General features: G+C 47.9%; 1 protein-coding gene across 1 annotated transcript; it reads right to left on the bottom strand.

Moving 5' to 3' along the window:
• Positions 1-942, bottom strand: LOC122929191 (olfactory receptor 1468-like). Its single transcript, XM_044282696.1, has one exon. The coding sequence runs from the start codon at positions 940-942 to the stop codon at positions 1-3; it is 942 nt and encodes a 313-aa protein (XP_044138631.1).
• Between the last annotated feature and the right edge of the window lie 13,368 nt (positions 943-14,310).

Here is a 14,310-nt window from a genome sequence, read left to right on the forward strand (position 1 = left end):
CTATTTTTTACTACAAACCATCAAATAAACAATCACAGAAGACTGAATTTCCTTGTTCCTTAGACTGTATATAACAGGGTTTAGAAGGGGGGTCAGGACAATGTAGACAAGAGAAATAAACTTGTTCACAGGCACTGAATGTCCTCTGAAAGGAACCATGTAGATGATGAGCATGGAACCATAATAGGTAGAAACAACGACCAAGTGAGAGCTGCAAGTGGAAAAAGTCTTTTGTCTACCTGAGGTAGAGGAAATTCCAAAAATTGTTCTAAAAATACAGACATATGATATGATTACTAGTAGGAAAGGTAGCAAAATAATAGGAAAAGAGAGGACAATCATTTCAATACCCACACCAGTTGTATCTGAGCAAGAAAGTTCTAAAAGAGGAGCAAACTCACAAAAGAAATGGTTAATAACATTTGACCCACAGAAATCTAAGCCACATACAAGTAACAATGTGATGAGCACTAACATAAAGCTGAGCAGCCAAGATGAGATGTTCATGCTGTATTTAAGCTTGACACCCATCACTGAGATATAATGTAGTGGTCTACAGATGGCCAAGTACCGGTCATAGGACATGGCCGTGAGCAAAAAACACTCTGCACAGAGTGATACCCCATAAAGGTAAAACTGGGCTAAACACCCAACATAAGGAATTGTGCTCCCTTCTCTTATAATAACATCCAGCATCTTAGGAACAATACTTGTTACAAGGACGATGTCTGACAACGCCAAATGCCCAAGGAAGAAATACATTGGAGAACGGAGACGCTGGCTTTTTGACACCAGTAAAATGATCAAGAGGTTTTCACATATAGTCATGAAATACATGAGAAGAACAATGGAGAAGAAAGGCAACTTGTAATCATTCAGAGCGGGGAATCCCAGTATAAGAAACTCAGTGATCGGGGTAGAGTTGACTTCTAAAGCCTTCATTTTCAAATGCTATATATCATGTAGACAGCTGTGATCAATCTTTGATCTTGTTGGAGTATTGTGAACAGAAATTAGATTTTATATTCTTCAAAGCTGATTTACTTAGGATGGTAACTTCTCATTGTAGAATTAGCTTTTCATCTACATTCAATTTCAGTGGATCAAAAGTCCAATAGTCCACTAAGTTAGACTTTATCAGATACTTCCATTCATTTGTTTTCTTCATAAGCCCCTTAAAAAAGAAAGATATTTCCTGTCCTGTATTTATATCTAAACCTTAAATCCTCATGGAAATGACCACTGGGGATAAAGTTACTACAGATTGCAGTAACATCGGTGCTGAAGGGATCTACAATTAGCGATACAAGAATAATACGTCTTAGAGGATATTTATGATTAATAAGCAGAACAATAATTTTATCTAAACATTATGTATTAACTGCATAAAAACATGGTTTAAATGTTCAAACTGAAAATTAGCAAATTTTAAAATTCATTTAGTGTTCAATTTGACACATTTTTCCCAAAAATGTATTCAGACCTGAATCGATTCTTAGCAAATCTTAGCAAATATGCTTCAATTGCCCTAAACGTTTTTACACAACACACTCTACTCTCCTAAGATTCTTTTTATTGAAAATATGTTATATCTTCTGGCGTGTATTTAAAGTATGCCGGCAAGAAACGCCAGAACAGTTCCGGCGTGTCTTGCTTGCATAATTTTTTGAAGTTTTTTTTAGCAATTCTATTCGTTTTTTATTTTGCCGATCATTCCATCTTTTATCTTTTAGTTGGCCATAATATTAAATTTTTATACAGAAGGTTATTCCTTTACTGCTCTTAGTATCGTCCATCCTCTCGCTCATGATCTACAGATACACAACACAAATTGATTGCCTGAAAATAAAACAATAATAAAGAGATGCACTGATTTCACCTGAATCCAAAAAATGCTGAAGTTACTTTTGTATCTACAGTTTGAGGTGGGAACCATAACTAAAACACCCATACCTTTACCTTGAGAGTGAGGCATCATGTTGTTTAAAAAACACACACGGTATTATGGGAGAAGACAGTGGCTTGTTCGGACCATGCACCAAAAATTTAGGCCATAACGGTGGAAGATCCTTGCCCCTGTTCATACACATACACATGTTAATGTCAGAAGAAAGAGTCACTTGTTATTCAAAAGCATCCAATAATTATGCATTATTGGTGGCAGAAAGCCTCCCCGTGTTTTTGCACACACAAGTGTTAAATGTCAGAAGAAAAAGTGGCTTGTTTTGAACAAGTCTGCAAAATTCTCCCTTTGAATTGGGAGCAGCAGCAGTGCAGTGTGTGCAGTGTCCCCATTGCAAAGTGGTGAAAATTGTAATGTCACTGTTAGAGTTGAGCAAACACCTGGATGTTTGGGTTCGAGAAGTTCGGCCGAACTTCCCAGAAATGTTCGGCTTCGGGATCCGAACCCGACCAGAACTTCGTCCCGAACCTGAACCCCATTGAAGTCAATGGGGACCCGAACTTTTCGGCACTAAAAAGGCTGTAAAACAGCCCAGGAAAGGGCTAGAGGGCTGCAAAATGTAGTTAAATCCACTGGAAATGAATAAAAAATAAAATAAATAAAAATTAACCTATATCAATTGGAGAGAGGTTCCATAGAAGAGAATAAGGCTTCATGTCACCCACCACTGGAACAGGCCACTGTCAGATATTTAGACCCCGGCACCCAGACAGAGTAGAGAGGTCCCATTGCAGAGAATCAGGCTTCATGTCATAGCAGAGAATCAGGCTTCACGTCACCCAAAACTGGAACAGGCCATTGTCAGATATTTAGGCCCTGGCACCCAGACAGAGGAGAGAGGTCCCATAGCAGAGAATCAGGCTTCATGTCATAGCAGAGAATCAGGCTTCATGTCATAGCAGAGAATCAGGCTTCATTTCATAGCAGAGAATCAGGCTTCACGTCACCCACCACTGGAACAGTCCATTGTCAGATATTTAGGCCCTGGCACCCAGACAGAGGAGTGAGGTCCCATTGCAGAGAATCAGGCTTCATGTCACCCAACACTGGAACAGGCCACTGTCAGATATTTTTAGGCCCCGGCACCCAGACAGAGGAGAGAGGTCCCATAGCAGAGATTCAGGCTTCATGTCATAGCAGAGAATCAGGCTTCATGTCATAGCAGAGAATCAGGCTTCACGTCACCCACCACTGGAACAGGCCATTGTCAGATATTTAGGCCCCAGCACCCAGACAGAGGAGAGAGGTCCCATTGCAGAGATTCAGGCTTCATGTCATAGCAGAGAATCAGGCTTCACGTCACCCAAAATTGGAAAAGTCCATTGTCATATATTTAGGCCCCCGGCACCCAGACAGAGGAGAGAGGTCCAATAGCAGAGATTCAGGCTTCATGTCAGAAGAGAATCAGGCTTCATATCATAGCAGAGAATCAGGCTTCACGTCACCCACCACTTGAACAGGCCATTGTCAGATATTCAGGCCCTGGCACCAAGACAGAGGAGAGAGGTCCCATAGCAGAGATTCAGGATTTATGTCATAGCAGAGAATCAGGCTTCATGTCATAAAAGAGAATCAGGCTTCATGTCACCCAAAACTGGAACAGTCCATTGTCAGATATTTAGGCCCCGGCACCCAGACAGAGGAGAGATGTCCCATAGGGGAGATTCAGTCTTCATGTCAGCAGAGAATCAGGCTTTATGTCATAGCAGAGAATCAGGCTTCACGTCACCCACCACTGTAACAGGCCATTGTCAGATATTTAGGCCCCGGCACCCAGACAGAGGAGAGAGGCCCCATAGCAGAGATTCAGGCTTCATGTCATATCAGAGAATCAGGCTTCATGCCATAGCAGAGAATCAGGCTTCACGTCACCCACCACTGGAACAGGCCATTGTCAGTTATTTTAGCCCTGGCACCCAGCCAGAGGAGAGAGGTCCCATAGCAGAGATTCAGGCTTCATGTCATAGCAGAGATTCAGGCTTCATGTAATAGCAGAGAATCAGGCTTCACGTCACCCAAAACTGGAACAGTCCATTGTCAGATATTTAGGCCCCGGCACCCAGACAGAGGAGAGAGGTCCCATAGCAGAGATTCAGGCTTCATGTCAGCAGAGAATCAGGCTTCATGTCATAGCAGAGAATCAGGCTTCACGTCACCCACCACTGGAACAGGCCATTGTCAGATATTTTAGCCCTGGCACCCAGACAGAGGAGAGAGGACCCATAGCAGAGATTCAGGCATCATGTCATAGCAGAGAATCAGGCTTCACGTCACCCAAAACTGGAACAGTCCATTGTCAGATATTTAGGCCCCGGCACCCAGACAGAGGAGAGAGGTCCCATAGCAGAGATTCAGGCTTCATGTCAGCAGAGAATCAGGCTTCATGTCATAGCAGAGAATCAGGCTTCATGTCACCCAAAACTGGAACAGTCCATTGTCAGATATTTAGGCCCCGGCACCCAGACAGAGGAGAGAGGTCCCATAGCAGAGATTCAGGCTTCATGTCAGCAGAGAATCAGGCTTCATGTCATAGCAGAGAATCAGGATTCATGTCACCCACCACTGTAACAGGCCATTGTCAGATATTTAGGCCCGGCACCCAGACAGAGGAGAGAGGTCCCATAGCAGAGATTCAGGCTTCATGTCTTAGCAGAGAATCAGGCTTCACGTCACCCAAAACTGGAACAGTCCATTGTCAGATATTTAGGCCCCGGCACCCAGACAGAGGAGAGAGGTCCCATAGGGGAGATTCAGTCTTCATGTCAGCATAGAATCAGGCTTTATGTCATAGCAGAGAATCAGGCTTCACGTCACCCACCACTGTAACAGGCCATTGTCAGATATTTAGGCCCCGGCACCCAGACAGAGGAGAGAGGTCCCATAGCAGAGATTCAGGCTTCATGTCAGCAGAGAATCAGGCTTCATGTCATAGCAGAGAATCAGGCTTCACGTCACCCACCACTGTAACAGGCCATTGTCAGATATTTAGGCCCCGGCACCCAGACAGAGGAGAGAGGTCCCATAGCAGAGATTCAGGCTTCATGTCAGCAGAGAATCAGGCTTCATATCATTGCAGAGAATCAGGCTTCACGTCACCCAAAACTGGAACAGTCCATTGTCAGATATTGAGGCCCCGGCACCCAGACAGAGGAGAGAGGTCCCATAGCAGAGATTCAGGCTTCATGTCATAGCAGAGAATGAGGCTTCATGTCATAGCAGAGAATCAGGCTTCACATCACCCACCACTGGAACAGGCCATTGTCAGTTATTTTAGCCCTGGCACCCAGACAGAGGAGAGAGGTCCCATTGCAGAGATTCAGGATTCATGTAATAGCAGAGAATCAGGCTTCATGTCACCCAAAACTGGAACAGTCCATTGTCAGATATTTAGGCCCCGGCACCCAGACAGAGGAGCGAGGTCCCATAGCAGAGATTAAGGCTTCGTGTCAGCAGAGAATCAGGCTTCATGTCATAGCAGAGAATCAGGCTTTACGTCACCCACAACTGGAACAGGCCATTGTCAGATATTTAGGCCCCGGCACCCAGACAGAGGAGGGGTCCCATAGCAGAGATTCAGGCTTCATGTCAGCAGAGAATCAGGCTTCATGTCAGCAGAGAATCAGGCTTCATGTCATAGCAGAGAATCAGGCTTCATGTCACCCAACACTGGAACAGGCCACTGTCAGATATTTTTAGGCCCCGGCACCCAGACAGAGGGAAGAGGTCCCATAGCAGAGATTCAGGCTTCATGTCAGCAGAGAATCAGGCTTTATGTCATAGCAGAGAATCAGGCTTTACGTCACCCAAAACTGGTACAGTCCATTGTCAGATAGTTAGGCGCCGGCACCCAGACAGAGGAGAGAGGTCCCATAGCAGAGATTCAGGCTTCATGTCATAGCAGAGAATCATGCTTCATGTTACCCAACACTGGAACAGGCCACTGTCAGATATTTTTAGGCCCCGGCACCCAGACAGAGGAAAGAGGTCCCATAGCAGAGATTAAGGCTTCATGTCATAGCAGAGAATCAGGCTTCACGTCACCCAAAACTGGAGCAGGCCACTGTCAGATATTTTTAGGCCCGGCACCCAGACAGAGGAGAGGTTCATTCAACTTTGGGTTGCCCCACAATATAATGGTAAAATGAAAATAAAATGAGGATTGAATGAGGAAGTGCCCTGGAGTACAATAATATATGGTTAAGGGGAGGTAGTTATAAATGTCGAATCTGCACAAGGGATGGACAGGTCCTGTGGGATCCATGCCTGGTTCATTTTTATGAACGTTAGCTTGTCCACATTGGCTGTAGACAGGCGGCTGCGTTTGTCTGTAATGACGCCCTCTGCCGTGCTGAATACACGTTCAGACAAAACGCTGGCCGCTGCGCAGGCCAGCACCTCCAAGGCATAAAAGGCTAGCTCTGGTCACGTGAACAATTTGGAGACCCAGAAGTTGAATGGGGCCGAACCATCAGTCAGTACGTGGAGGGGTGTGCACACGTACTGTTCCACCATGTTAGTGAAATGTTGCCTCCTGCTAACACGTTCCGTATCAGGTGGTGGTGCAGTTAGCTGTGGCGTGTTGACAAAACTTTTCCACATCTCTGCCATGCTAACCCTGCCCTCAGAGGAGCTGGCCGTGACACAGCTGCCTTGGCGACCTCTTGCTCCTGCTCTGCCTTCCAGTTGTTCCCCTGTGACATTTGGGAATGCTCTCAGTAGCGCGTCTACCAATGTGCGCTTGTACTCGCGGATCTTCCTATCACACTCCAGTGCAGGAAGTAAGGTGGGCACATTGTCTTTGTACCATGGATCCAGCAGGGTGTCAACCCAGTAGTCCGCACACGCTAAAATGTGGGCAACTCTGCTGTCGTTGCGCAGGCACTGCAGCATGTAGTCGCTCATGTGTGCCAGGATGCCCAGAGGTAAGGACAAGCTGTCCTCTGTGGGAGGCGTATCGTCATCGTCCTGCGTTTCCCCCCCAGCCACGCACCAGTGATGGGCCCGAGCTGCTTGGGTGCCACCCCGCTGTGAACATGCTTCATCCTCATCCTCCTCCACCTCCTCCTCAACCTCGTCCTCCTCATCCTCCAGTAGTAGGCCCTGGCTGGCCACATTTGTACCTGGCCTCTGCTGTTGCAATAAACCTCCCTCTGAGTCACTTTGAAGAGACTGGCCTGAAAGTGCTAAAAATGACCCCTCTTCCTCCTCCCCCTCCTCCTCCTGGGCCACCTCCTCTTCCATCATCGCCCTAAGTGTTTTCTCAAGGAGACATAGAAGTGGTATTGTAATGCTGATAACGGCGTCATCGCCACTGGCCATGTTGGTGGAGTACTCGAAACAGCGCAATAGGGCACACAGGTCTCGCATGGAGGCCCAGTCATTGGTGGTGAAGTGGTGCTTTTCCTCAGTGCGACTGATCCGTGCATGCTGCAGCTGAAACTCCACTATGGCCTGCTGCTGCTCGCACAGTCTGTCCAGCATGTGAGTTCCACCTCGTGGGCACGTCGCATATGAGGCGGTGAGCGGGAAGGCCGAAGTAACGCTGTAGCGCAGACAGGCGAGCAGCGGTGGAATGTGAACGTTGGAAGTGCGAACAGATGGCCCGCACTTTATGCAGCAGCTCTGACATGTCGGGGTAGTTGTGAATGAACTTCTGCACCACCAAATTCAGCACATTCGCCAGGCAAGGGATGTGCGTCAAACCGGCTAGTCCCAGAGCTGCAACAAGATTTCGCCCATTATCGCACACCACCAGGCCGGGCTTGAGGCTCACCGGCAGCAACCACTCGTCGGTCTGTTGTTCTATACCCCGCCACAACTCTTGTGCGGTTTGGGGCCTGTCCCCCAAACATATGAGTTTCAGAATGGCCTGCTGACGTTTACCCCGGGCTGTGCTGAAGTTGGTGGTGAAGGTGTGTGGCTGACTGGATAAGCAGGTGAAAGAAGAGGAGGAGGAAGCCGAGTAGGAAGAGGAGGCAACAGGAGGCAAAGAATGTTGCCCTGCGATCCTTGGCGGCGGAAGGACGTGTGCCAAACAGCTCTACGCCTGGGGCCCAGCCTCCACTACATTTACCCAGTGTGCAGTTAGGGAGATATAGTGTCCCTGGCCGTGCTTACTGGTTCACGTATCTGTGGTTAGGTGGACCTTGCCACAGGTGGCGTTGCGCAGTGAACACTTGATTTTATCCGATACTTGGTTGTGCAGGGAAAGCACGGCTCTCTTGGAGAAGTAGTGGCGGCTGGGAACAACATACTGTGGGACAGCAAGCAACATGAGCTGTTTGAAGCTGTCTGTGTCCACCAGCCTGAATGACAGCATTTCATAGGCCAGTAGTTTAGAAATGCTGGCATTCAGAGCCAGAGATCGAGGGTGGCTAGGTGGGAATTTACGCTTTCTCTCAAATGTTTGTGAGATGGAGAGCTGAACGCTGCCGTGTGACATGGTTGAGATGCTTGGTGACGGAGGTGCTGGTATTGTTGGTACATCCCCTGTTTGCTGGGCGGCAGGTGCCAACGTTCCTCCAGAGGCGGAGGAAGAGGCCGAGGCGGCAGCAGCAGAAGAGGTAGCAGGGGGAGCCTGAGTGACTTCCTTGTTTTTAAGGTGTTTACTCCACTGCAGTTCATGCTTTGCATGCAGGTGCCTGGTCATGCAGGTTGTGCTAAGGTTCAGAACGTTAATGCCTCGCTTCAGGCTCTGATGGCACAGCGTGCAAACCACTCGGGTCTTGTCGTCAGCACATTGTTTGAAGAAGTGCCATGCCAGGGAACTCCTTGAAGCTGCCTTTGGGGTGCTCGGTCCCAGATGGCGGCGGTCAGTAGCAGGCGGAGTCTCTTGGCGGCGGGTGTTCTGCTTTTGCCCACTGCTCCCTCTTTTGCTACGCTGTTGGCTCGGTCTCACCACTGCCTCTTCCTCCGAACTGTGAAAGTCAGTGGCACAACCTTCATTCCATGTGGGGTCTAGGACCTCATCGTCCCCTGCATCTTCTTCCACCCAGTCTTCCTCCATGACCTCCTGTGCACTCTGCACACTGCAGAAAGATGCAGCAGTTGGCACCTGTACTTCGTCATCATCAGAGATGTGCTGAGGTGATATTCCCATGTCCTCATCATCAGAAAACATAAGTGGTTGTGCGTCAGTGCATTCTATGTCTTCCACCGCTGGGGAAGGGCTAGGTGGATGCCCTTGGGAAACCCTGCCAGCAGAGTCTTCAAACAGCATAAGAGACTGCTGCATAACTTGAGGCTCAGACAGTTTCCCTGGTATGCATAAGGGTGATGTGACAGACTGATGGGCTTGGTTTTCAGGCGCCATCTGTGCGCTTTCTGCAGAAGACTGGATGGGAGATAATGTGAACGTGCTGGATCCACTGTCGGCCACCCAATTGACTAATGCCTGTACCTGCTCAGGCCTTACCATCCTTAGAACGGCATTGGGCCCCACTAAATATCGCTGTAAATTCTGGCGGCTACTGGGGCCTGATGTAGTTGGTTCACTAGGACGTGTGGCTGTGGCAGAACGGCCACGTCCTCTCCCAGCACCAGAGAGTCCACTAACACCACCACGACCATGTCCGCGTCCCTTACTAGATGTTTTCCTCATTGTTACTGTTCACAACAATAGGAAAAAAAATATTTGGCCCAATGTGTTGAATTCAAATTCAGGCCTTTTTTTACAGACACCTAACACTATCTGGCTATCTATTTAGGTACCGTATTACACTAATACAGGCACAGCAGTAACAACAGATTTAGCTGACTATAAATTGTAGGCCTAGTATTTAGGCGCTGGATGACAGGTATAGGTTTACGGACAGAATTAGACTTGGAAATGCACGGTAGCGTGTGAAGTTATTGAGGATGACCCTATCCGCACCTTCAATCTAATATAACCTTTTATGGATAGATTTAAAGTAGCCCTGATACAGCAGAAACTACTGATTTAGGGAATTGCTAAGTTGGGAATTGTATTTCAACCCAGAACAAAAATATATCCTTTGCCAGACAGCAGACAGTATTACAATTGGCTAGCCCCAGCTGAAAAAACAGATTTAGGGTACTGCTATTTTGGCAATTGTATTTCACCCCTGAATAAAATAGCAAGCACAACCAAGCCCCTGATGTAGGATATAGCAAAAAAAAAAATACACACTATTGATGGTTAAATGGACTTGGTGGCAGCTTGTGCTGGCGCACCACAAGACACAAAATGGCCGCTGATCACCCCAGAAAAATAAATGATTCACAGCTGTAGATCGATCACTTCATTAAGTGTTTTTGCTGAGTAAATCCATGTCTAGTGCCTAATCTCGCCCTAACAGCAGCAGCTGCATCCTCTCCCAGAGCAGAGTGACGTGCGGCGCTACATGACTCCAGCTTAAATAGAGGCTGGGTCACATGCTGCACTGGCCAATCACAGCCATGCCAATAGTAGGCATGGCTGTGATGGGCTCCTGGGGCAAGTAGTATGACGCTTGTTTATTGGCTGCTTTGCAGCCTTTCAAAAAGAAAGCGCCGAACACCGAACCCAGACTTTTACGAAAATATACAGTTCGGGTTCGCTCATCCCTAGTCACTGTATATTCTGTATTGTGTCCCGTAGTCTGTGTATGTAAATAGAGAGTGGGAGGTTCCCTAGTGGCTAGGCAGGGCTGGCATTAACATTTTCCTCTCTAAGAGGAAATTGAAGGAAGTCTAGTGTAATTTGTACACCTGTGAACAGCTAGAAGGCTCCCGAACGGCGAACGTGAATTTCCGCAAATGTTCGCAAACGTGTGACCCGGGTCGAACCGCCATAGACTTAGAATTTTTAAACCCACAGGGACTCTTTATGGCCACAATAGTGATGGAAAAGTTGTTTCAAGGGGACTAACACCTGCACTGTGGCATGCCAGAGAAGAGACCATGGCAAAACTCCCATAAAAAATTACGTAGTTGACGCAGAGTCGGGTTTTAATCCATAAAGGGCATAAATCACCTAACATTCCTAAATTGTTTGGAATAACATGCTTTAAAACATCACGTATGATGTTGTATCGATCAGGTAGTGTAAGGGTTACGCCCTCTTCAAAGTGACAGACCAAACTCTGACAGACTAAACTCCCCGTTTAACGCAGCGCAAACAACCGCAAACAGTCCATTTGCACAACCGCAAACTCCCCATTTGCACAAGGTTGGATACCAAGCTAGCCATGTCCTGTTCCTTGTCCTCACTGACATCATTGAAGGTCTCTTCCTCCACCCAGCCACGTACAACACCAAGGGTGTCACAACCAGACAGCTGAGAAGCTCTGACAGAGGTCTTTCAGAACCTCCTCCTTGACTTCCTTTGTTGTGGTATTCAGTTACTCATCTCGTTAGCCTATCTCAGCTGTCATGTGTTGGACTAATTGCTTTCCTTTAAATTCCTCCCCAGAATGCTTTTCTGGGCGGCTTATACTTCTTCCTGGAGTGTGTGTGCATGCTGGTCTTGTTCTCCTCTCTGCTACAAAGTTAAGTGTTGAATATTTATCTGCTATTTTCTGTTTGCTGGATCCCAGGTGACCCTGACTCCCTCCGTATCTTGTGTAGGGAGCCGGTGGTCGTGTCCCCTCACTATTGTAGGGTGCTCAGGGGTTTTATAGTCAAGGTACGTGGATATGCAAACCTCCACCATTCGGATCTTTGCATAGGCTGAGCAGCCAGGGAAAGTGCCAGGTCTTCTGCAGGGGTCTCCCTTTTGTTCCTTAGCTTTTGGATCCAGCGAGTCATTTATGCTTGTTGCTTTGCCTTGTTTCCTGTACACCGTCCGTGACAAAGGGTCCCCGAAAGGTGACAATAAGCCCCCTGGGACGCCTGCTGTGGTTTGTCTTCTACCTCCTCAAAGCCACATTTCTCCTCTGACTCCTTTTCTTTAGACTCCTCTCTCTGAGTGTCCGCAGGTCCAGCAATCGACGACGACAAGGCTGCTTCTGGTGGTGATGGTTACCACAACTCTTCCTCTTCATGCTCATATACGGCCTGATCCAGCACTCTTCGCAGAGCACGGTACAGAAAAAAGACATATGGGATGAGGTCGATGATGTTGCCTTGGGTTTGACTGACTAGGTTTGCCAACTCCGCAAAAGGACGCATGAGCCTACAGCCATTGTGCATGAGTGTTCAGTAACTTGGTCAAAAAATACCCAGCTCCTGAATCCTAAATCTGTTCTTACCAGTTTAATCTCTGTTTTGTCCCCTATCAGGGGCCGGTGTATAGAATAGATTTTAGGAACTGGGAGATGTAAAAAGATGGTTGGTCGGTACTCTTACTTCCAATTTGGGGCACTGCGTGTGCGCCGTGCAATCTACTGTGCCACCCTATATGAGTGGTGTGTTAAGTAGTACTATTCCTATCAGTTTAATCCCTGTTATGTCCATTAAGTATTGTTGTAGCCGCGGCCAGAAAATTTAGGTTTTCCAGGCAGAATGTGCACTAAAACATTGCTTTATGAACCCTAGTTGGTGGTGGAGAAGTCACGCAAGTCATCCGGCATGCAGAGATTAAATACAGCAGCGTGTGGACCATTTTTAGCCCAAGGCAGCTCATCAGGCCTTTTTTAGTCAAATGTATCGCCCACTGTCAGTCCCTCCGGGATCCATGCCTCATTCATCTTAATAAAGGTGAGGTAATCTAGACTTTTTGACCTAGGTGACTTCTCTTCTCAGTGACAATACCTCCTGCTGCGCTAAAGGTCCTTTCTGACAGGAGACTTGAAGCGGGGCAGGCCAGAAGTTCTATCACAAATTGGGATAGCTCAGGCCACAGGTCAAGCCTGCACACGCAGTAGTCAAGGGGTTCATCGCTCCCCAGAGTGTCGATATCTGCAATTAAGGCGAGGTAGTCTGCTACCTGTCGGTCGAGTCGTTCTCTGAGGGTGGACCCCGAAGGGCTGTGGCGATGCATAGAACTTAAGAAGCTCTGCATGTCCTCCATCAACAACACGTCTGTACAGCGTCCTGTCCTTGCCGGAGTGGTCGTGGTAGGAGGAGGATTACTTTCACCTCTTCCCCTGTTAGATTCCCATTGTTCTGTGACATCACCTTTATACGCTGTGTAAAGCATACTTTTTATCTTGTTCTGGAACTGCTGAATCCTTTCCGACTTCCGGCAATTCGGTAACATTGCAGGCACTTTCTGCTTATACCGCGGGTGTAGTAGAGTGGCCACCCAGTACAGGTCGTTCTCCTTCAGCCTTTTTATACGAGGGTCCCTCAACAGGCATGACAGCATGAAAGACCCAATTTGCCCAAGGTTAGATGCCGAGCTAATCATGTCCCGTTCCTCGTCCTCACTGATCTCATTGAAGTTCTGTTTTTCCCCCCAGCCACGTACAACACCACGGGTACCAGATAGGTGACAACGAGCACCCTGGGATGCCTGCTGTGGTTGGTCTTCCTCCTCCTCAAAGCCACATTCCTCCTCTGACTCCTCTTCCTCAGACTCCTCTTCCAGCGTTGCCGCAGGTCCAGCAAGCAATGCTGATAAAGCTGTTTCTGGTGGTGATAGTGACCACAACTCTTTCTCTTCATGCTCATCTACGGCCTGAACCAGCACTCTTCGCAGGGCACGATCCAGGAAGAAAACAAATGGGATGATGTCGCTGATGGTGCCTTCGGTGCGACTGACTAGGTTTGTCACCTCCTCAAAAGGACGCATGAGCCTACAGGCATTGCACATGAGCGTCCAGTAACGTGGCAAAAAAATTCCCAGCTCCGCAAAGGCTGTCAAAGCACCCCGGTCATACAAATACTCATTGACGGCTTTTTCTTGTTGGAGCAGGCGATCGAACATTAGGAGTGTTGAATTCCAACGTGTCAGGCTGTCGCAAATCAAGCGCCTCACTGGCATGTTGTTTCGCCGCTGAATAGCTGAACAGTGCGCCATGGCCATGTAGGAACGCCTGAAATGGCCACACACCTTCCTGGCTTGCTTGAGGACGTCCTGTAAGCCTGGGTTCTTATGCACAAAGCATTGTACGATCAGATTCAACACATGTGCCATGCACGGCACATGTGTCAACTTGCCTAAATTCAATGCCGCCAACAAATTGCTTCCGTTGTCACACACCACTTTGCCGATCTCCAGTTGGTCCGGGGTCAGCCACTGATCCACCTGTGCGTTCAGGGCTAACAGGAGTGCAGGTCCGGTGTGACTCACTGCTTTTAGGCAAGTCAACCCCAAGACGGCGTGACACTGTGTATCCGGGATGTCGAATAGCCCCTGGGGAGCTGGGGGGAGCAGTTGATGTGGAGCAAGACGCAGCAGAAGAGGACTCAGCTGAGGAGGTTAGCAAAGAGGATGGAGTAGGAGGAGTAGATGAGGTGGCAGC

This window comes from Bufo gargarizans, chromosome 2, assembly GCF_014858855.1.
Source record: "Bufo gargarizans isolate SCDJY-AF-19 chromosome 2, ASM1485885v1, whole genome shotgun sequence".
NCBI lineage: Eukaryota > Metazoa > Chordata > Amphibia > Anura > Bufonidae > Bufo > Bufo gargarizans.